The following is a 22981-nucleotide window of genomic DNA, read 5'->3' on the forward strand; positions in this document are numbered from 1 at the left end:
TCGCTGGCGAACCCTGGCGGCTGCGATTCAATTGATTCGCACCCCAGTTCGAGTGTTGAATTATTTTGCCCTAGGAGCTTCCGGAAAACACACCTGTGCAGAGCAAAAAGCATAAGCAACCGAGCAAATAGGAATCTTATAAATGAGCACGATTTCTTTTCCCAAGACCGGAAAAAAAAAAAAAAATCACTTGCATCACTATTCCGTCTCTGTTTGTCTCACTGCACCAGTGATTTGCGGCTGCCTACAGCTGCCTGTTGAGGGAAGACTGACTCGTTTATCCCATGGAGTGTTTTGCTTTATTTTCTTATTACAATCTTAACTATCGAATTTGAATCAAGACTCTAGATGCCTGCCTGCAGACTGAGCCCTTCCCAATTAAATAGGGAGTCTCATTTTAGGATGTGCTGGTCAAATTTTTAGTGTTAAGTTACCGAATGTGATGTTATTCTGTCCTCTTCACCCTTAAATTTTTATTTGATCCAAGTAATGCTTAACCAGCCTGTTTTGCTAGCTCAGAGTTAACGTGAGCTTGGAAAGGTTTTCTTTTTTTGAAGTGGAGTCATACATTTTGGAACTGAGAGGGCCACTGGATATGGATGGATCCAACCACAGAGAATAACCTGCCCTAGGTGACACAGTTATCAATAAGATAGCCGGGACCACAACCATGATTTCCTGACTCCCTCCCAGAGTTATCTACCTCCTAAAGAAAACAGCCTGGGTAGCTGTCCAGAAGGCCAGGAAACAGTAGCCACTGCCTTTTTGTTTTGTTTGTTTTAAAAGTGTTTGCAAACCAGCTTGCTGGTGTGTGTGTGTGTGTGTGTGTGTGTACCTTTTCTGAGCGTGTGTGTGTGTACCTTTTCTGAACGTGTGTGTGTGTGTGTGTACCTTTTCTGAGCGTGTGTGTGTACCTTTTCTGAACGTGTGTGTGTGTGTGTGTGTGTGTGTGTGTGTACCTTTTCTGAGCGTTGCCCTGTGGTTCACAAGCTGTGACTCACTGTTTTGGCAGTGGGAGGCAGTGTTGTGTAGAAGCAGCAGCCTGGTCTTTCCTGCAGGTTCTTCTCCCTTCCTGCTTTAGCGAATAAAACCTTGCCTGAGTCACTTCATTTTCCAGTTATTTGAGACGAGTGTTGTGACCACTGAAGGAGATGAAGCATAGTAGGAATCGCTGACATTTATTGAGTTTGCTCTGTGGCATAGACAAGGCTCTAAGAGCTTTGCCTCATTATCTCATTCACAACTACTCAAGAACATAGATGTTACTCCCTCTGTTTTACAGATGAGGAAACTGAGGCCCAGCAAGATTAAGTCATTTCCCCGAGGTCATAGAATTTACTAGAAAGGAAGCCAGCATCTGACTCCACAATGCGTGCCACATAGTAGGTGCTCGGTATACGTAAGTTGAACCTGAAGCGACCTGAAGAGAATCTTTATCAATCGGGGAGGATGTCTGTTAGGCAACTCATGTTGGAGGTTCAAGGTTGCATTCCTGATCTCCCCTCATCCCCCAGCTGCCCCAGGCCTGCTCCTCTGTGTCCTACTCAGTTCGGCATCTGAGGTGCAGTGCTCAGGCCAGAGCCCTTGGTGCCCTCCTTGCCTTCTGTCTTTCCCTCATATTCCACATCCGGCCGGGTGGCTAATTCCGCCAGCTTTGCTGCAGCTGTGGTCAGTGTCGGACCACTTCTCACGAGCCCCACCTGTACACCTCTGCTACGCGGCCACCATCATCCTGTTGCCCGGATTCTTGCTGCAGCCCCCCAACTTGTCCCCTCGCTGCTTCTACCCTTAATACCCCGCAGTCTTTTCTCAGCACAGCAGCCAGAGGGATCCTGACCTAAAACCTGAGTCAGAAGTCGGATCATTTCACTCTGCTCAGAACCCTCGAATGGCTACCATCCCATTCTGAGGGAAAGCCCGAAGTCCTAGAGTTTCGGCTTCCTGTCTGCACCGTCCTCCCTCCTTACCTCTATGCCTCATCTCTGGATTTGCCCCCTTGCTCCCCTCCTCCTGCTCCCCTGGCCTCCTGGCTTTCCCTGAAACACCAGGCATGGTCCTGATTCAAAGCCTTTGTGTTTTTTCTTCCCTCTAAATCTAAAATGTTTTTGCTCCCTCACCTCCTCCAGGTATTGACGTAGATGTCACCTCGGTGAGCCCCTCCTGGGCCCTCGATTGAAAAGGGCACCGTGCCCCTCCTCTGCCTCTGGCACTTTCTAGTCCCATCTCTTGTTTTGTCGTCCCTGTGTGCTTCATTACCACCTAGCGTACCGTTTGGCTCATTTATTTGCTGACTGCCTCTGTTTCCTCTTCTGTAAAATGGGGGAATGTTGACAACAGCACTTAACTGATGGGTTGTTCAGAGATCGAATGAGTTAATTTATGTGAAGCCTCTAGAACAGTGTCCCCCATGTAAAAAGCATTGTTATCTGTGTTAACTATTGTTTTCTTCTTATTAAGCCTTGTTCTGGGTAATGGGATCTAAAGGTTACCCTCAAAAAACGTAGTCTCTAGCATAGAAAAGCAGAGTGGTTACTGCTTTCAATTTGCAGTTGTTCAATAACCACATTTTCAGCGCTGATGAATGATGGCCAGTGCCTCTGGTCTGAAATACTTCCCCGGACTAACCGGATATTCCTGACTGCAAATTTAAAGCCTAAAGAGTTGAAGTTCAGACATAGAGTTCCCACGTCCATTGTAATTCAAGTGTGTGCATATCCCTTGCCTTTAAGGAATAAGTATAATGGCTCGTGAAGAAGTTGAAAGCACTCCCTGGCAGAGTTACCGCCGCCCAGAACCACACAGGTCTGGGCTCTAAATGATGATCACTCAGGGCACAGGGTTGTGGCGATCGTGCCATGTTGACTTAACCCCACTTTACATGGTAACGCTTGAGCTATTTGGTTTTCCCAGAGCGTCTCAGACCCACTGGCAGTAAATTACCTTCTTCAGTCGCAAGCTTGTCATGAACAAGTGATTTACTACCAGCAAGTGAGTACTTTATTTCCAAAAGGGAACCTATTTTTCTCATCATGCGCCATTCATTTTTGAATGCTCGCTTATCATTATAATTATTCACTTTTCAAGCCTATGCCACAGACACACACACACACACACACACACACACACACACACACACACACAGAGTCAGCTGCAGTATGCCCACAATCACGGATGTATTGGATCCTTCCACTCCGAGCAATGTCCACCTTGTTCTTGGTTCATTTGTTCAGTGATTAAGTACCTGTAAGTCCAAGCAGACACTTGCATATTTTCATGAGCTTCTATTTCAGAAGTTGAGATCAAGCCTCTTCCCTTATTTCTCCCAAATTGGCAATCTTTTCTTCATAGAGTATGTCTTAAAGGTACCCAGATAATCTAATTCTAATGAGTAATAGTGTGGGGTATCACTCTGAAATATCAGTGGATTGGCTCCCAGCCAGCCAGACAAGCTCGCTTTTTGTAAATCAGAAATGTTTAGGAGGCCAGGGCCAGTCAATGTCTCCCTGGAACCAAAGGAACTTTCTGTATCGTTATACTTCTGGGTTAGTGACCTACCTCTCACTGCTGAACATGTCGTTCTGTTCTTTACCATATTGTATTTGGCTCTAAGCTCTGAGGATATTTACCTCCGTTCAGTTAGAGGATTGATGAGTGAGGACATTTCAGAACGGAGGGGAAAAAATATTTTCCTTCTTTAATATCACTCAGCTTTGGCAACTGGGGATGAATTTAGTAACTCTGAATCCTTTCATTTCTGTTAAGACGGAGTTTTTAACCAGCATGCTAATTATATTTCTAGGTGGTGTTAAAATAGCCCTTTAGAGTATGTGTAATACCTTCCTATGTGTACAATAGTAAATAATTAGTTTTACTGAAATGAGTCTGATATGTTAGAAGGGTTTGTTCTTGAAAATTTTGGTCATTGATGTACATTTTTAAAGTACCTTAGTAATTAGTCTGTGTGCAGCACCGTACGTTGGAGCAGATGAGACTTCTAGAGAGAACTAGAGAAGCCAACTTTTTCAAAAATGGAAATTTTAAAACCGTGTGTGTGTGTGTGTGTGTGTGTGTGAGAGAGAGAGAGAGAGAGGGAAAGAAAAGGGAAAGGGAAAGAGTGAGCAACTGAGATTCAGCTGGGAATATCTCCTATAGCAATAATAATTTTAGCAGCAGAGCAAGCCGTGATTATTAGCCTGCTAATATTTAATCTTCATGTGTCATTTGGTGCATATGAAGCAAGTTGTCATTGTCCCTAAAAAGGAATGTGGCACTATCAAACATTTTAAAGAGACTGGGGCAGTCTAATGAGCGTTACTGAGGGGAGACCACTCAGCAGTACCATTAGAGTTAGCTGCCCAGCCGGCCTTGTGGAAGCCACTGAAATGAAAACTAGGATGAATTGGTTTTTCCCAAGGGCCCGGAATGAAATGTAGAAATAAATTTCAAGCATACTAAATATTTTGATCACCTGCTCTCTGAGAAGAAACGTTGAGGTTGCCAGCCTGGCTTCCTGGTTCTAGCTGAACTCTTAATGGGCTTGCATTTATTTCCTGACCAGCACGTGGAATTTGAGATCCCAAATCCCCTCTCCTCTTGTAACTCACTCTTTTTTCCTTTTCTTCGACAGGACCTGTTTACACTGGGCGTGTAAACGCAATCACGGTCAGGTGGTCTCTTACTTATTACAATCAGGAGCTGACAAAGAGATTCTTACCACGAAAGGAGAAATGCCAGTGCAACTGACATCAAGGAGAGAAATCAGGAAGATCATGGGAGGTGAGTCTGTGTGTGGGGGCAACCTTTGATTTTGTCAAACTAATTTAAGACTCGCAGTGTTATTGGCCGCGTTCTTGATGCCAGTCAAACCACAAATCTGTTTTCAAAAGCAAAGATAATATTACTGTGCCAAGATAGTAATTCCATGTGCTTTCCAGACAAGTTGCTATTATCAGGTTTTATTTTTTTAATCTGTAAAATTTAAAGTGATAAAAATGACAATCATAAATGTAACGAAATGTTCTTTGCTCTTCTGATTAATGCGGCAGTAAAAACTGAACAAAATATGTCACATACCAAAGGACAGTAGCTTTCACAAGACACTCTTAGTGATGTTTAAAGGGCTGTGTAAATGTTATGCATTTTCTTCTTTGTAAGTGGAGGAAGATGATGGTGCGGACAGCCTCCCTCAGCTGAAGAAGGAGTCAGAACTGCCCTTTGTTCCCAACTATTTGGCCAACCCAGCCTTCCCGTTTATCTACACCCCAGCGGCAGAGAATCCAGGCCAGCTACAGAACGGGGGCACCTCCACACCTCCGGCATCACCCCCTGCAGATGGCTCTCCTCCCCTGCTCCCCACCGGGGAGCCTCCCCTGGCCGGGGCCTTTCCACGGGACCACACCTCTTTGGCACTGGTTCAGAACCGGGACGTGTCTGCCCCCTCTGCCATACTCAGAACACCAGAAAGCACAAAACCGCGTCCTGTCTGCCAGCCACCGGTGAGTCAGAGCTGCTCACTGTTCTCTTCTGTCCCGTCCAAGCCACCAGTGTCTCTGGACCCTCAAAATGGGACATATGCAGGACCGACACCAGCATTCCAGCCGTTCTTCTTCACGGGGGCATTTCCATTTAACATGCAAGGTAAGCCTGAGGCGGGAAGCAGCTGGCACTGCGGGGCAGCCAGTGTCCAGAGGTCTAGTGATGCACTTCCTGGTTGTTGGGGGGTGGATGGGTGCGTGGGGGATGGAATTTATATATGTATCGAGAATCTGATCACAGACTCACACAAAGTTTGCAAGACTGGTATAAGGAGCTGTCTCTACTCAGATTCACAAATGGTTTACCTTTTGCCCTTTGACCTTGACATAGTTAGGTGTGTATTTTCTAAGAACAAGGATGGTCTCTTACGTAACCACAGTCCAGCGATCAAGTTTAGGAAATGTAACCTTGCTATAATACCATTCTCTAATCCAGGCCATATTTAGGTATTGTCAGTTGTCTCCATGGTGCCCTCTGCAGCTCTGTGCGCTCCCTCCACCCCTGCCCCCTGCCCCCTGCCTGGGGTCACCCGTTGCATTTGGATATCCTATTGTTCCATTTTCCTTTCGCCCAGAAGATTCCTCAGCCTTTCTCTATCATGTTGGACCTCAAGATTTTTGAAGAGTCCAGGCCAGGTATTGTGTAGAATATGGTCCCACAGCTGATCTTTCAGCTGTCTTACTGTGCTTATTGCAAGGAATTTCATCATCGGTAGATACCTTTGGAGTCACAATTATTAAGTCCTTTTAGAGTCACTCCTATCCCTTATCTTACCTGTGCCTTCCTTTCAGCTCTTACTTCCTTTCAGCTATCTTACTGTGTTTATTGCAAGGAATTTCATCATTCAGAGATGCCTTTGGAGTCACAATTATTAAGTCCTTTTAGAGTCACTCCTATCCCTTATCTTGCCTGTGCCTTCCTCTCAGCTCTCTTCCCCTGCCCTGCTCACATGTGGTTTGATACCCAAACCCATTCGTCCACTTTACCTCCCCAGCTCCAGCAGCAGAAGTAAATTGTCCTTCTGCACACTGGATGGTTTTCTCCCCAACACACCTCCCTTTTACTTTGTGAAGCACAGTCTTGGATGTCAGGAGGATAGTGCAGGAAGTGCCAGCAGAGCCAGGAGTGGGGCTGAGCTAACCCTGCTGACTGGGCTGGGTTTTCTCAAGGGGTGGTGCAGGCCTTCGGCCCAGGGAATGGGGAGGTATAACAGTCTTCTGGAAAAGATCTGAGATTTTATCGGCTGACTGTGCACGCACCATCCGTTAACATTTCTCCCTCTTTTTTTTCTAGAGCTGGTACTCAAGGTGAGGATTCAGAATCCATCTCTTCGAGAAAATGATTTCATTGAAATTGAACTGGACCGACAGGAGCTCACCTATCAAGAACTGCTCCGAGTGAGTTGTTGTGAGCTGGGTGTTAATCCAGATCAAGTGGAGAAGATCAGAAAATTACCCAATACTCTGGTAAGAAAGGTAAGAAAGGTCTGTTAACCACGAGTAGTTGGTGGTTGGTTTTTTGCATTTGGAAAATACCCAGCTTCCTCCTTGGCTGTAGGAATCATAGTTTGGAACTGAAAAGAGACTAGAAAAGGAGCAAAGGGTAGTTTTCCAGAAGCTGTCATTGAGCTTTCTTTCCCTCTACTGGGTCTACAGGGACATGATATTTTTGAAAGAGAATTTTCTGAATTACCACTCACATGTACCTATTTTTGGTTGTTTGTGTAGTGATATGTAAGGATCACTTTAGTGCACTATCAGATATGGCCTGTGTTAAGAACCAGGTTAGGGGCGCCTGGGTGGGCACAGCGGTTAAGCGTCTGCCTTCAGCTCAGGGCGTGATCCCGGCGTTAAGGGATCGGGCCCCACATCGGGCTCCTCTGCTGTGAGCCTGCTTCTTCCTCTCCCACTCCCCCTGCTTGTGTTCCCTCTCTCGCTGGCTGTCTCTATCTCGGTCAAATAAATAAATAAAATCTTTAAAAATAAAAAAAATAAAAAAAATAAAAAAAAAAAGAACCAGGTTAAATGATAGGGCAAATCCACATGGATACATGTGTGGTCCTCCCAGCATCCGTGGCTTCTCAGGGCACCTGGGGAAAACGGATCTGAGTGGCCTCTCGCTTCAGGGGGTGCTCGTCCTGGAGCAGCTGCTGTTAAGGGCTTCTGCCTCTGTGCCAACCCAGCTCACGCCCCCGGGGGGCTTTCCGGCACTGTCACCCATAGCCTGCCACCGGGATCTTCCTTTTCTTCCCCTCCAATTCCTCCCCCTCCTCCCTCTCCTCCTTCTCCTCTTCTTCCTCCTCCTCTTTTCTTCTTCTTCTCCTTCCCCTCCAACTCCTCCCACTTCTCCTCCTCTTCTTCTTCCTCCCCCCCTTCCTCCTGCTTCTCCTCCTCCTCCTTTTTCTTCCTCACTTGAAAATGAGCTGAGATACTGGTATCAACACAACACACCAAACATACAGAGACAAGTGACTCCTCTGAATGTGTTCACCCTATTTTGTTTTAGGACAAAGATGTTGCTCGACTCCAAGACTTCCAGGAGCTGGAACTGGTTCTAATGATAAGTGAGAACAATTTTCTGTTCAGAAATGCTGCATCCACACTGACTGAAAGACCTTGCTACAATAGGAGAGCTTCCAAACTGACTTACTAATGCAGCAGGGACTTTTATCGCAGAGTATTGTGACAGTGAGCATGCCCTCTGGGCCAAGGACAAGCCATGGACCGTCATGCCTTGGGCGCCACTGGGTAGCATACACTAACATCGTTCTGCCAAGATAGGCAGCCCCTGACCTCCCCCCCCCCCCCCCCCCAGCAGCGGTGCCACTCTTCCAAGCCTCTTGGTGCACAAAAAACCTAGTGCTTGAAGCTGTGAACAGCTGAGAAGTGGTCTGGAGAGGCAGAAGCCGGCCATTCTGAATCCACGGTTGCGTATGCCCCGGGTCAGTGTGCTGTCTACACAGACGCGGAGAGAGAGCCAAGCCTGTGTGCAGCCACTCCTGCGGGCGGTGCACATGCAGGGCGGACATGTTCCCTTGGTGTTGCATGCTCCCGCCTCTCCTGAAGCAGGAGCCAGCCACAGAGGAAATTGGGGAAAGCACAGGTACTGGGCAAAAGAATTTTAGTGTGACTAGTGGCTATGAGGTTTCACATACCATATTTATTAATGTTACTCAGGTTCAAAGTATTTAAGAATACAGTTACCTAGTTGTAAGTATGCTGTTAACCAAAAGAGCTGCCCCTCCTCCCTCCGCCCCCTTTCTCTGTGAGCGCTCAAGACTGCTGCTCTGGCTCCAGTCCGCCATGGCCTGGATGGTCGTCGCTGCATTAACGCTGTGGCCACTAGAGGGCTCTCCGATGCTTTCCAAAAGAGAAACCGCTTCCCCACCCCCCCCCCCCCACCCCGCCTTTTAAATCTCTGAGGCCATTCCTGTCCTCTCCATGTTTAATTGCACCGTCTGAGAAGAGCACAAACATTGCCGGCCCATGTTCTCCACCTCCACTTCCCACTAGAAATGAAAAGCAATTTTTGAAACTGAATCTGTTGCTCTTTTAAAGGTTATTGTGGGAAATCGAGCTAAAGGAGTTAGCATCTTTATTTTTGTATCAAAGATAAAGGTTATTTTGAAATTATTAGGATTTTTACACAACTCTGAAATCTGTTGCTTTTGTAAACAAATTGTTTGATCTTAGGGCTCCCCCACTACCACCACCAAGTCCACTTAACCAAGTCAGCTGTGAGTTTGCCAGGCTTTGTTCTGGAAGACACCTGACTGAACTCTTGAGCATGGCCTACGAATGTTTTCCAAGAGCTCGTTCAAGAATTCTTTTCCTTTCCTTCAGTGTCATTAATGTTCAAAGAGCCACTGTCTTGTTGAGACAAACAGCCTAACTTTAGAAATAGGAGCGAGCACACCTAGACGCACCGGAGGGCAGGGGTTCGAAGCCGGCTGTTAAAGAGCGTCCCTGCTGTCTTAAGAAGCTTCTTCCCCATAGTGCCTATAGTTTCCAAAGAAACTGAACTTCCTAACTGTGTTAATTTTATTGGAACGCTGCGACTGATTGTGCGAGGACGTGCAGAAGATGTCAGTGGCAGAGAATGTTGTGCTAAGCTCATGGCCTCCTGCTGTTGCCTCAGGACTGAGCTGAGGTTGAGGTATTTTCAAGGCCAGCTTCACAGAGTCACTGTGCTCGCTGACTTAACCGTATTCCACCAACTACTGATGGTGACTTACTCACCCTTGTACAGTGTTTGCACCACTGAGTAAAGGTTACTTAGTATCCCTTCTCTGAAGTGCTTTAAAGAGGAAACCTCCCTTGTGTTTCAACCAATCAGAAGCTAGTTTACCTAGACCTACTAACCTTTTTTCCTTCCCTTTGGGAAAAGTTACAATTTACTGATAACATGAAGGCTAGTTCTGTCCCCGAGGAAGTAAGTCCAGTATTAACTTATGTCGAAATCACTGGGGTAACAACTCTTCTAGCCATCTAGATCCATTAGAGACTCAGAGGCTGTGGAGGTCCCTGCCCCGTCCCCCAGGGTGGTGGGTGGAGGAGTCGTTCCAGGGCATCACCCCCCCCCCCCCCCCCCCNCCCCCCCCCGCTTAGAGACCGAAGTTAGAGATGGAGGTGAGGGCGAGGGAGGGTCTTGGCGTCTCACGTGAGGGCTGAGCCCTCCACTGGCCTCTCTCCTCCTTTATCAAGTCTTCTGTAGTCAACTGACTCCTGCGTCTGGCGGTGGGATGAGGCTGCACAGTTGATGGTAGGTGAGTTTAAAGTCTTAATCTATGCATTCAGAGAAATATTTTTATATGCTTTGTGTAATTTATAACAAGGACTTTTTTTTTTAGCTTTGTTAACGTGAATTCACCCCTCCTCCACTGCATATTTAAAGCATGTGTTCACACCGTGTGTAAACATTCACTGAAGATTTTTTTTCTTTGTGCATTGCCAACTGTTCAAACATAACAAGTATTATTAAAATAAAATATTAACGGACTGAGCCCGTCTTCTTTCCTTTTGGCTTTCTAAGTAGCACAGCCCTTCTAATCCCAGGGGGTTCAAATTCCTGGACAGTCCCAGGGACACAATGCTCTAGAGGAAAAATAGAAGGGAGCGTTCCCCCTGAGCTGAGCTGCTCCCCTCCTGCGGCTGCTGCGGAGCTCGTGGCCTCTCAGTGGCACCTGGAGACAGCTATTTTGTGCAGTGCCTTTCCTCCGGGTTCACAGCAATGAGCTTCATCTCCCCGGAGTAGCTGAGCCAGCTAGATGGAGGTCACCCCCTATGAACCACAGTTTTTGATTATCCTATTTACTTTCTACAACTGAGCCTCTCCTTTGGGCTGTCAGCACCTGTCAGGGCCTCAGTGAGCTCAGAAGCAAACTCCAGAGGCAGGAGAGGAAATACAGCCTTCAGATCTCTAGCCGAGCTCGCTGCCAAGGGGATCTTTGTTTCTGTTGGTTGAGGGCGGCCGGAGCCTCACACAGCAGACGTCATGCCAAATTGGCCTAATAAATCAGGGAGCACAGCAGAGACCTTTTCTTAGCACCAAGGAGAGGCAGAATAATTTGGGCATTTGTGCTTTCATACTCGCTTTATCACAAGGATGGAAGTCTTCTTCCATACACTCATAAACATCCTGGGCAGAAACAGGCTGCCAAAAAAAAATGTGATTAACCTTTAACAAATGGTCCCGCAGCACAGGCCGACCCGATACGTAGAGGAGAACCAGATCAAAGGAGCCATCTCTGCACCCACCGCAGACCATTTAGGGAAGAAAGACAAACACTCACCTCCAACCAGTCCCATCAGACAAAGCAGAAAGGTCAAGGGAGTGAGAGAGTCAGACCAGAAAACTTCGTAAGGTAACAAAGAAGAGAGATCCATTCCAAGTAGAAGGCCTTATGCCAGATGGACTCTGACCTGCAGAAAATGAGCGCTCTGTTGGCTTGCTCAGGACCAAATTTAATTTCCCCCCTCAAGATGTGTTTACCAGCCCGGGACTGTCGGGGGCAGGGGGGATGGGGTGTGGCCCCCGGGCTGCTCTTTGCTCCCACATTCAGTTTTGGCCACACAGGGGAAGATGAATGGCTCGGAGGCCTCACTGGTTATGGGGACCCGTCTGGAACATTCTAAAGGAGCAAGGAAATGAAGCACCATGCCTGTCTTATCCCCGAGAGGAGCAGGCTTGGAGGTCTGAGGGATGACATACACGAGAAGGTGTTCACGGCAGCCTTCCCAGGAGGCCTCAGGTCAGGTTTCAGGGGCTTTATTTCTCGCCTTTTTACAGTATCTGCACAACAGAGCAGGAACTCCTGGCAATTACCCAGTGAATTTTGGCTGTGAAGACGATATTTCTAGCCAAAAGCTCTTGAGTCTGAAGTTCTCAGATAATTCCAGCCATGTGGATGTGTATAAAGTCTACCCCCACCTCTCCCCCTGCCTCCCCCAAAGGTCCTAACCCCCAAACCTAGTGACCAGAGAAAGGCTACGTCAGGGCATACATATTGACCATATAGCTTTATTTCATCAGTGTCCCGTTTTCTAATGGATTCAGGCCAGCACCCCAGAGTACAGGGCTCCATTCCTGAGGACGGCCTGACCCGGTAGTCTGCTGTTCCAGGAGGAAAAAGCTTTATTTAAAAAAAAAAACAAAACAAAACTTCAGAGTAGAAAATATGAAAAATCATACAGAGTAGAGAGGTCATTCCATGAGATGATTGAAAACAGCCCAGTGTGGAAATAACACTAGGTTGGGAATCAGGAGACCCAGGCACTAGTCTGGGCTCTGCCTTAAACCAGCTGTGACCTCAGGCACACCGGTCACCTCTCGGGCCCTGCTTCCTCATCTAAAGCATTTAGCACAATTATTCCAGGAGGCACCTGATGGGGCAAAACTCCCAAAAAAACGCCCCCAGCGTCTGCCATCAAGTCCATCTTGCAGACGTACTTGGTGTCTTTTTCTTCCCGATGAAAACCAGGAATGGCCAGGAGGAAGCCCCGGGAATATATTTTAGGCAAGTCCAGCATCTCTGGCCATCGTGTAGAAGATGCCTCTGGCTGCAATGAGGTTGGCTGGAGAATCAAATTCAGCTATCATCCCTTTGTCCAGGACAAGGATCCTAGCCAAAGAGAAGAAGTGGTCAGGACTCCATCAGCCTAGACGCGGCCTTCAAGTCCACTCCTCCCCTTCTGGGGACCGCTCAGGCCCTGCAGTGAGATGCCAAGCCGCCTGCTTCAGGCGACCCACCCAACACAGCCGCTAAGCCACACAGGCACGCTTGCAAGCCTGGTTATTTTAGCCGCTCCGTGTGCTCTCCTGGCAGATGGGGCGGTTTCTGGGATCAAACACAAGCTTCCTATTCATCTCTGCTAGTCGGGGCTCTGGAAACCTTCCCTAATGAGCCCTTCCCTTGCCGGGGTCACAGGCTGGTGCCCAGGGAGCCACGGGCCTGTGCGCTGGGCCCTGTGCGCTTCCATCTGCTTTGTGCCAACTCACAAAGGCACACGGCAGGAAACCAGGCTGTGCTGAGGCCTGACGCTGGAATCTGGGACTTTGCCGCAAACCTGGTTGCTGCTGATGGGTGGATTCACACACACACACACACACACACACACACACACACACACACACACACACACACAGTCAGGCCTGGGATTCGAATCCCCAGCCAATGAAGCACAGGGAGCACCTGCGGTGGGGTCAGCAGCCTGGCTCCCAGGGGGACGCAGGAGCGGAAAGGGCCCTCCTGAGATGCCCCGTGATGGGAGGGCGTGGCCGTACTCTCTTTCCTTACCTATAGGGCTCCCGAAAACATGTCCTGGGGAGCAGTGTGCCTGTGCACATCTCTGCCTGGCCAGTGCCCAAACTGGAACCCAGGAGACTGCCCCTCCTCCCTTCGGTGGTTTCTCACTGTTCTTAGGGTAGGGACGGACTGCTTTACCGTGGTCCTTGAAGTGCAGCATAGTGGGGCCTGTCCCTCTCTCCTCCTCATCTTGGTTCCGCTGCGCCCTTCACCCTGTGCACTCCAGCCTCATGGGCCCTCCTACCTCAGGGCCTTTGCATGTGTTGCACCCTTTGCCTGAAATTTGTTTCTGTACCCATCTCCTCACCCACTCCCCAACTCTTACTCATCTTTTAGGGCCTGGCTGATACTTCCTCTTTTTAGGAGAGATAGTATCCTGGCTGCCCTGTATGGCTTGGCTTCCTCCGGTCTACACACATGGACCCCTGCTTCCTTCCTTCAGGCTCTGATTACATGTTCAATACATGATTATCTCATTCATTTCCACTGGTCCCTCTAGAATGTATGAACTCCCACCCTCCAAGGTTTGAGCCTTCTACCCTCAGGGCTGCTGGCAAATACCATTTTCAGTTAGGCCTGGGAACAGATCCTGTCAGCCCATCCTTGTCCCTCATCTGGACCCAGGGTCCAGCACCTCCTGTCCACCCTCTCTTCTCTCAATGGAGTGCTGGACGGGAGTGAGGTAGGGATGGAACAGACAGATGGCTGCATCAGGCATTCTCAGCCTGGTTCTCAAGCCCCTGGGGGCCATGTGGGGATGCTTGTGAGAGAGGGACAAGGTCTGCCCTGTTGCCCTGTCCGTGGCATCCTCCCCACGTCCCCATGCCTGTGGGTGTTTATGTTGTGAATGAAGGCCTATTGATAAGCTCTCCCCACACTCCTTCAACAGAGACTGGCTGCAGCTTTCTCCCCTTCATCCCTCTGAGCTCCCACGTCTCCGAGGGGGCCAGTCTGCCAGGCCAGCGCCGGGTCACTTCCATGAGGCCCGTAAGCCACCCAGCCCCTCACCTTGCCCTCCAGCACCACACCTCCAAACCACAGTGAGGGAATAGGTTTCTGGTTTTCCTTTTGGCTGAGTGGCTGCCTCCCCAAGGAAGGTGTAAGATCTCAAGGGCAAGGCCCCTTCCCTAATCCTTAGACAAACCAGTGCCAGGGAGGGTTACGGAAAGGGGCTGGGGAGGAAACAAACACTTCCCAGGATCACCTGTGCTTGGAACACTTCATTTCATTGACTCGTTACGACAACCCCAAGACAGAGGTTCGGCCCCTTGGCCAAGGTTACACGGTCGCCAGCGGCGACAGGGGCTGTACTCAGCCCTCTGCTCTCACCACAGAGCGTCTGCCTCTCATGGTGCTGTCAGGGTCCGGCCCCCCACGACAGGGACCCGAGCACCACGCACTTCTCCCAGGGGCTCCCTCATGTGTACGCCCGGCTCAGACCGCGGGAACGAGGTCCGAACGAGAACGAAGGGATGGCGGTGCAGGCTCTCTAAACACCGGGGCTCAGGGAGTGCGGGTGCTGTCACCAAGGAGCCACCTCCACCTCAGAGCATTCACAGAAGGCTGGAGGGAGGTGGCCTGGGCACAATCGCAATGCCTAGGGAGCCCCAGTGGGCCCCTTCCCTGCACAGCGGTAACCTGAAAGTGTCCCCTGTCCCAGAAAACGTTGCTGGGCACCCAAGTACAGATGACTCCACTCTGTCCTGTGTCCTGCCCCTTACCTGTAACTTGAGAAACCCTGTTCTCCCCGCTCCACCCCCCCCCCCCAGGCCCTAGACAATCCCACGAGCTCTCCCGTGTCCAGATCACCTGAATCTGCCTGCCCCTTCCAGGTGGCTTAGCTGACCCCACCCAGCCCCCCCCCCCCGCTGCGTTCTGGTGCCCCACCTGGTGTAGTCCATGATGGTGTTGAGCCGGTGGGCGATGGTCAGCACCGTGCTGCTCTCAAACTGGGTCCGGATGGTGGCCTGGATGAAGTCGTCGGTCTCCAGGTCGATGGCTGCCGTGGCCTCGTCTAAAACCAGGATTCGGCTCTTGCGGAGCAGGGCTCGGGCCAGGCACACGAGCTGGCGCTGGCCCACGCTAGGAACGGGGAAAGCAGGCATCTCAAGCCAGGCGCCCCCCCCCCCACAAGCCCCGATCCCTGAACTGCTTTCGTCTCTATTCCTTCCCCATGGCCCAGGACTGGCTTTCTGTCTAACCTCTCCCATTTCTGCCTCAGCCCCGTCCTCCTGGAGCACAGAGTCATCGAGGTCTGGACCCCACAGGGATGATGAGGGCCTGGGGTAGAGCCAGTGCTCAACAACATTGTGAAATCCAGTCTCTCTCTGGCACCCTCGGCCTCCTCTTTCTGTGCCTTTTTCCCTATCCTCACTCCTCAGCTAGTTTCCATGATGTTTCTCTGCTTTACTCTATCAGTCATTTACACTCTAGAGAGAAAACACTTAAATGGCGCTTCCTGGGTATGTCACACGTTATGCCATCTTGCGGAACTTAATATCACACAATTCTCCCAGCTCCATGGGAGAATGCACGCCAGGACTCTGTTGTGGGAACAGGAAGGGGCAGGGCAGGGGAGGACATGGGGACTCCTGTGTCAGGTTCCTGGAGAGGTGGAGGAGAGATGGGATGCATACCTTCAACCTCTTGCCTTGGAAGCCAGAGCCAGTGAACAAAGCAAGGCTGTGTTCCCAACCACAGAGGCTGCTGTACCCCCACACCCAAGGACAAATACCTCAGCCTTTCCCAAAGGGGTGAGTCACCACAGCCCAAGTGAAGGCCAGGCTCTCTCCCTGGCCCATTCCCGCAGCTAATGAAGGTTTTGGCAGCGGAGTGAGCCTCCAGCTAGAACTCAGGGCTGATTTATGGTAGGACTGGCACAGGATGCCACTTATGCTTATTAAAGTGGCTATAAGCTCAGCGAGGGGGGAGGGGAGCCAGCCCGGCTGAGACCCTGGCGTCTATAGGGATGGAGGAAATGCTGTAGGAGAGGTGCGGATAGCAAGCAGGGGTAGGAAAATGGAGCAAAACCAGCTATGGAGTGCAGGGTCTGGAAGCTTGTGCTTGTCCCCCAGCCACTCCAACATGGCTGTGTAAGCGAAATCCAGCTGAAGGGCATACTCAGTCTGTCAGGACTGCCTGGGGAGGGGGAGGGGGGCGGGGGCATCCCACCCAAGGCTGTGATGCAGCGAGGAGGGGTTTGGGGCAAACTCCCTGCTCCCCTGAGCCCTTGCTCCTCCCTTTGCTAGCTGAGCAGCTTTGGACACTTAATTTTATACTTTGGAGCCTCGTTTCTGGCCCACAGGACCGCAGCAAAGATTAAACAAGATAGTGGGTGCCAAAGTGCTTTGAACACTACCAAGTGCTGAGCAAATGTAAAGGTTTTTGTTTTTGTTTCTGAGGTCTGGAGAGAGTCCATGGGTGTGGACCGAGCAGAATAATACGAATAAGAATAACTACATATCGCGGGAGTATGTCCAGGCTAAGGGCTTTCTTTTTCATCACAATGACCTAAAGACTGTTCTGCCCAAACGATAGCCACTGGCCACATGTGGCTGTTGAACACTGGAAATATGGCTAGTCTAAATTGGGATGTACCGTAAAGGTGAAAGTACACATGGGAGTTCAAACTTACTATGAAAAAAACACAAAATATCCCTAATAATTTTTATATCAATTACTTGTAGAAATGATAATATTTTAGATATATTGGGATAAATAAAATACAGTACTCAAGTTTATTTTACCTGTTTCTTTTTCTTTTTTTAATGTGGCTACTGGAAAAAACATTAATTACATATCTGTGGCTCACATTATATTTTTGGTGGGCAACACAGTGCAAAGAGGTATGGGACTGTTATTGCCCCCATTTTAAAGCAAAGGAAGAGGTAGAACAGAGAGGTTAAGCAACTTGCCCCAAGTCACACAGCTAACACAGATAGGGGAATCTGAAGCCTTTAGACTTAGTGAGAAGTGACTTCTGCCCCTCCCTGTTGCACAGCCCAGTGGCTGGGGACATAACACTGAGGTTATAAGAAAGCAAAGAAGGGGGGCACCTGGGTGGCTCAGTCATTAAGTTGTTGCCTTTGGCTCAAGTCATGATCCCAGGGTCCTGGGATTGAGCCCTGTGGCTCCCTGCTCAGCCGGGAGCCTGTTTCTCTCTCTCCCTCTGCCTGCTGTTCTCCCTACTTGCGCTCTCTCTCTCTCTGTGTGTGTCAAATAAATAAGTAAAATCTTAAAAAAAAAAATCAAAGAAAAAGAAAGCAAGAAAGCAAGCAAAGAAGGGCTTGGAGAGTTTACTTTGTTCACTCCTAAGCTACAGATGAGATTGCAGAGTCATCTTGGGAAATATCTATGATGTCCGTAATACACCGTAGATTTCCTCTTACCTGATCCACAAGCTTAGTACAGACCCCACTCCCCACCCCAGGCCTAGCACAGCACTGACAGCCTCACAAGACAGGACTGAATAGGGCTTTGGGAGCTCCTGGACCTGATTCAAATCCCAGGCATGCCTTCTCCCAGCTAGGTGACTTTGGCTCTGCCTCAGTTTCCTCATCTGCAAAGTGGGACCATCACCACATCCGGGGCTTGTGTGAAGAGTCAGAGAGATGGTGCACCACACCCGGCACACAGAATAGTACAGTATGAAACGACGCCCCCTAAGCCCACCCAGGCAGAGATGGGAGTGGGGAGGGCTGGAGGGGGCTGGCCCGGACTCCACGTCATCTGATGCTCTAGCTCAGCAGGGTGCTGTTCCTGACCCACCCAACCCCAGCTGTTACCTGAGATTCCCCCCACCCTCGGAGCACTGGAAGTCCAGGCCTGCCGGCTGTGAGCTCACGAAGGTGTGCAGGTGGGAAAGCTCCAAGGCTCGCCATATATCTTCCTCCGAGTAACGCCCAAAGGGGTCCAGGTTCATACGCAGGGATGCAGAGAACAGGATGGGGTCCTAGGGACACGACAAGGCCTCAGAGGAGGGCAGCTCAGCCCCCATGAGGAGCCATGGGCCCCAGGGCAGGGGATAAAACGGGGGATTAGGTGGCAGCACTCCCGTTCTGTCCCCGGCCCTCCAGGAGGGAGGCCATGGCCAGATACATGCCTGTGGGGAACTGATAAACCCCAGCTTTGCCAATCACGAAGTCCTCCACCAAAGCAGAAAGCGGAGCCGCTAATCTGACTCCAAAGTGTCCGGGCAGCAGGGAAAAAAAAAAAAAAACAAAAAAAAACCAACCAAAAAAACTCCAGAGGAGCCAGAAAGACTGATATGTAATTCCGAGCTGTGGAACAGGAAGACCAGGGCAGAGCCCATCAGAGGGTGGGGTCCCTGAAGGGTCCCGTGATCCTGGTCTCCACTGGTGGCCCAGGAGGTGGGAGGGCAGAGGCTGACTGGGCCAGGCCACGCCGGACCCTTTCAGATCCATGACAGGTGGCCGCGCTGCGGCTCTGCGCCTGCCGTGGGTCAGGGCTCCCAGGCCTGGACCCCAAGCTACAGAGCAGGGTGGGGCATGTCCCCCAACCCCCCTGGACTGTTGGTCAGCGTGGCCGGTGCATGTCAGGCTCGTACCTGGGGGATGATGGTCAGCTGAGAACGCAGGTCGTGGAGGCCGATGTCGGCCACATTGAGGCCATCGATGCGGATTTCCCCCTCCGCCGCCTCCAGGATGCGGAACAGGCAGAGGGTCATGGACGACTTGCCGGCCCCCGTGCGGCCCACGATCCCCACCTGGAGGGGGTGAGGGGGCCGTCAGCCGGTGGGGAGGAGTCCGCGGGGGCCTCGCCAGGCCTCCCCGGCGTCTGCGCCCAGGTTCTGGCCACGTCCCACGCACCTTCTCGCCGCCGCGCACGTGCAGACTCAGGTTCTTCAGCACCAGCTCCAGGCCGGGCCGGTAGCGCGTGGAGTAGTTCCGGAACTCCACCTCGCCCTGCAGGGGCCAGCCCGCCGGAGGGCGGCTGCCCTCCACCACCCAAGGGGCCTGGGCGCCAGGGGAAGAGGGGTCTGCATCAGGGTGCACCTCTTCCCCAGCCTGGCCCTCTCCCGGTTGTCAGTCTGCCTCTCTCCTGAGGCCCCCTCCGTCCTCACCCATCGGGGTCCCTGGGGGAGAGTTCCTGGCGTCCCCTGTGGCCCAACCCTGTGGTTCAATGAATCCTTTATCTCTCTGCCTTTATTCCCTACAGAGCTCTGAAACCTTCCCATCCTGCCCTTTCCCACTCTCTCCTCAGGGCCTGAGCCGCCTCTCCCTGCCTGCCCTAGCCCCCTCTTTCACCATTCATTGAGTGGCTACTCTGTGACAGGTACTGGGATCACAGTGGTGAACACGACAAAGTCTTTTCCTCCTTGTGAGGCTTACATTTAGTATGGGGGGGGTGCATACCATCCACAAATAAGCAAATCTACATAATGTAGGAAAGTGATGAGTGCTGAGAAATGCTTGGTGTTGTAGAAGTACAGGGTGGTCACGGAAGGCTTCCTGGAGGAGGCAATATTTAAAGATCCTGAAAGAGGTGAGGCAACAAGCCAAGTAAATTTCTGGGGGAAGAGCATGCCAGGTAGAGGGAACAGAAACTGGAAATGCCTGTCCAGGTGTGTTCTGGAGTACCATGACAAAGGCGAGAGGTAGGAGACAGAAAATGGGTGGTCCCATCATGAAGAGCTTTGCAGGCCATTTTAAGGACTATGGCTTTTTACTCTGACTAAGATGAAGAGCCATCAGAGGGCCATGCACAGACCAATGACATGATTTGATGTGTTTTTAAAGGATCCCTCTGGCTGCTATGAGAAGGGAGTGGGGATGATGGAAAACAGGGAAGCTAGTAAGGCGGTTCTTAAAATAAATTGGGCATAAGATGATGGTGGCTTTGAGACAGGACCAGCTACCCTTTAGGAGGCCTGGTGCAAAGTGGAAATGTGGGGTCTCTTGTTTAGTAAATATGAAGAATGTCCAAGTGGTGAGAGCAGAACATTAAACCAAGTGTAAGGCCCTTCTAAGTGTGGGGACCTATGTGACTGTGTGGGTCGTGCAAAGACAGCCCTGCTTTGAGACAGGGGAAGCCAGACTGCCATTGGTCAAAAAGCAAAGCAGCCAGTATAGACAATTCTCTCGAGGAGGTGTCAAAAGAATGGGCAGTGGGATTGGGGGCAGAACTTCTCAGGCTATGGAGACAGGATCGTGTGTATGGACCGGGGGAAATGGGAATGTTAGATGTGAAGAGGGAGAATTTGAAGATCCCACAGAGTGAGGGGTGAGGGGGTGATAGGAGATGCCCTGGGGAAAGCAGGGGAGGGGGGCCAGACTGGGAGGAACAAGCAGGCCAGGGGCTCAGTGGAGACTGATAGAGTGAGGGCCTGGGTCACAGAAGCCAGGCGTGAGGGCCTTCCGAGAAGAAGGCAGGGGTCATTCTGTCTGAATGTCGCTGAGACGTTCATTAGATGAGAACAGAAAAGTGTCGGGTTTGGAACCAGGCAGGTCATCGGTGGAGTGACAAGGGCCAGAAACCAGACTGTGGGAGGCAGATGTGATAAAGGGTGATAGGGAATGGGGAGAGCATGTGGGTTTTAAAACAAGCTTCATGACAAAGGAGAGCAAAGAAACATAGGGGGAAGGGAGGTTGGTTTGAGTGTCTAAAATGGAAGCTACGAGAGCTTATATTTGCCCGTGGATGGGAATCATCCAACACAGGGAGCAGGCTGTAGGAGCGGGAGTGTGTAATTAGGGAGGTGAAGTCTGAAGGGGCGGGTTTTGATCAGAGGAGGAACGCTTCCTGCTAAAAGAGGAAGGAAGAAGGTGAACGGGCCACAGACACAGTGGAAAGTCTGGAGGCAGGAAGATTGAGGGAGTTCATATCTCATACCCTGTTTTCTCACTGGCAAGTCACACAAGGTCCATGGCTGAGCAAAGGGGAGAAGATGGGGGGTTGGAGGAAAGAAGGTCCAAAACAGATCTTTCTGGACGTGGGAACACATGCTTCTTGGGGAAGCAAAATGGGAACATGCAGCAGTGGTGTGTGGTCAAAAACTTGAAGTAAAATCAGTGGTTTTTCTCCAGCAATGTCTTAGCTGCTGAGCGCATGTCAAAGGTAGACAGAGTGGCTCCACCGGGGAGGGGTTTTGTGGGTGAGGACCACCGAGAGAGGGGAGGGCAAGGGAGGCAGGAGCATTGGCCCCCGTGGGGCACAAAATCCAGGCTAGATGGGCTAGTGGACAGAGGGACAAAAGTAGGTCACGGGACTGGGGGTCCCAACGAGGACAAAGTTCTGGGATGGCAGAGGGTTTGGGGAATGTGAACTGGGAAGGCTAGGAAGGGTGGTCTAAAAACTCAACTTGAGATCTCAGAGAGGGTGCAGCTTCCGGGCTTGAAGAGGTCTGGGGTGTGACTATGGGAAGAAGTTAAGCAGACCAAAGTCTGCACACCTCTCCTCCCAGCAGGGGACACTCCCTTTCCCTGCAAAGGGCATGCTACCCCACCCCTGCTCCTTCAACCCCGCTGATCTCTGGCTGGAATTCTCACCCTAGCTGATCACCCCAGCTGAATGATTCTCCCCTGTCTGCCTTCTCTGGGGGCATCACCCCAGAGCTCTCGTCTTCTCGTGCAGAGCCCTGTCTTACCTCCTCTATGACATCAGAATCTGCTTGAGGTTAGACCCTGTCTTGCTCAACTCTGGACCTGCTGGCACGGACCTCTGGCTGATGCTCAATAAGGCCATGAGTGGATGAATGAATGAATGAATGAATGAACGAAGAGCCCCCCCCCATGAAGAGCTGGCCTTGGAATGTAGGGATGATGGGTCACCAAGCACCCCTCCCCAACTATTCTAGAATCACCCTGCCCCAGGCTCATCCCAGTACCCACCTCGGTCTCCGTCTTGGAGTACTCCTTGACTCTCTCCACAGCCACAAGGTTAGACTCCAAGTCTGACATCATTCGGATCATCCAATTCAGAGTCAATGTTATCTGGCCAAAGGCACTGGGTCACGGATATAGTGATCTCCCCTCCCCCTACAACAGCCGTGGGAGGAGTTCCGACTCCCTGATGACGCTCCTCACCTCTACACAGCAGGAGGGCCTGGGCAAGTCCATAGGTGTGCCACCTGGGGCTCTAATCACAACTGTATCTCAGGCAGTGACCTTGCAGACTTGACCCAGGGCCACCTAGCCCCCATATCTCTCAAATTTTAATGTAGTTAAGAAAGACTTCCCAGGGAATCTTGTTAAAATGTGGCTTCTGATTCAGTAGGTCTGTGGTGGGACTTGAGATTCTGCATTTTTATAAAAAAGATCTTATTTGCCAGAGAGAGAGAGAGAGCACAAGCAGGGGGAGTGGCAGGCAGAAGGAGAAGCAGGTTCCCCGCTGAGCAGGGAGCCTGATGTGCGGCTGGATCCCAGCATGCTGGGATCACGACCTGAGCCGAAGGCAGCCGCTTCACCAATGGAGCCCCTCAGGCGCCCCCAGATTCTGCACTTTTAACGGGCTTCCGGGTGATGCTGATGCAATCAGTCCCTGGACCACACTGTCTATCAAGGGGTCTTGATAGCCATGCCGAGCCCTGAGCCCCATCCTAGCCCTGCCGTATCAGAAACCACATTTTCACAGGACCTCCAGTTGATTCAATAGCAGAGGAAAGTTTGAGAAGACTCATTTGTC

The 22981-nt window shown here is 50.7% G+C and overlaps 2 protein-coding genes across 7 annotated transcripts in view; one reads left to right on the forward strand and one right to left on the reverse strand.

Annotated features, from left to right (window-relative positions):
• The first annotated feature begins 924 nt into the window (after positions 1-924).
• On the forward strand, positions 925-10536 carry ANKRD40 (ankyrin repeat domain 40). Of its 3 annotated transcripts, none has more exons than XM_034639984.1 (5): positions 925-1399; positions 4628-4776; positions 5155-5637; positions 6829-7001; positions 8041-10536. In XM_034639984.1, exons 2-5 carry the CDS (start codon positions 4728-4730, stop codon positions 8185-8187), a joined length of 852 nt encoding a protein of 283 aa, XP_034495875.1. In that variant the 5' UTR covers positions 925-1399; positions 4628-4727; the 3' UTR covers positions 8188-10536. The 3 variants fall into 3 exon arrangements, with proteins under 3 accessions (XP_034495875.1, XP_019662231.2, XP_034495874.1); XM_019806672.2 differs by having other exon boundaries at positions 928-1399; positions 6829-7010; XM_034639983.1 differs by having other exon boundaries at positions 928-1382; positions 6829-7010.
• A 1486-nt stretch (positions 10537-12022) lies between these two features.
• ABCC3 (ATP binding cassette subfamily C member 3) overlaps positions 12023-22981 on the reverse strand; it is a 43960-nt gene continuing 33001 nt past the window's right edge. For all 4 annotated transcript variants that reach the window (XM_034639978.1, XM_034639979.1, XM_034639977.1 and 1 more), the window contains 6 exons: positions 22189-22290; positions 19168-19314; positions 18906-19064; positions 18124-18290; positions 15227-15421; positions 12023-12655 (listed from right to left, as the gene is read on the reverse strand). In XM_034639978.1, coding sequence (XP_034495869.1) covers positions 12547-12655; positions 15227-15421; positions 18124-18290; positions 18906-19064; positions 19168-19314; positions 22189-22290 — 879 coding nt within the window. In that variant the 3' untranslated portion in view covers positions 12023-12546. The remainder of the gene's footprint in view (positions 12656-15226; positions 15422-18123; positions 18291-18905; positions 19065-19167; positions 19315-22188; positions 22291-22981) is intronic.

This window comes from Ailuropoda melanoleuca, chromosome 13, assembly GCF_002007445.2.
Source record: "Ailuropoda melanoleuca isolate Jingjing chromosome 13, ASM200744v2, whole genome shotgun sequence".
Lineage (NCBI taxonomy): Eukaryota > Metazoa > Chordata > Mammalia > Carnivora > Ursidae > Ailuropoda > Ailuropoda melanoleuca.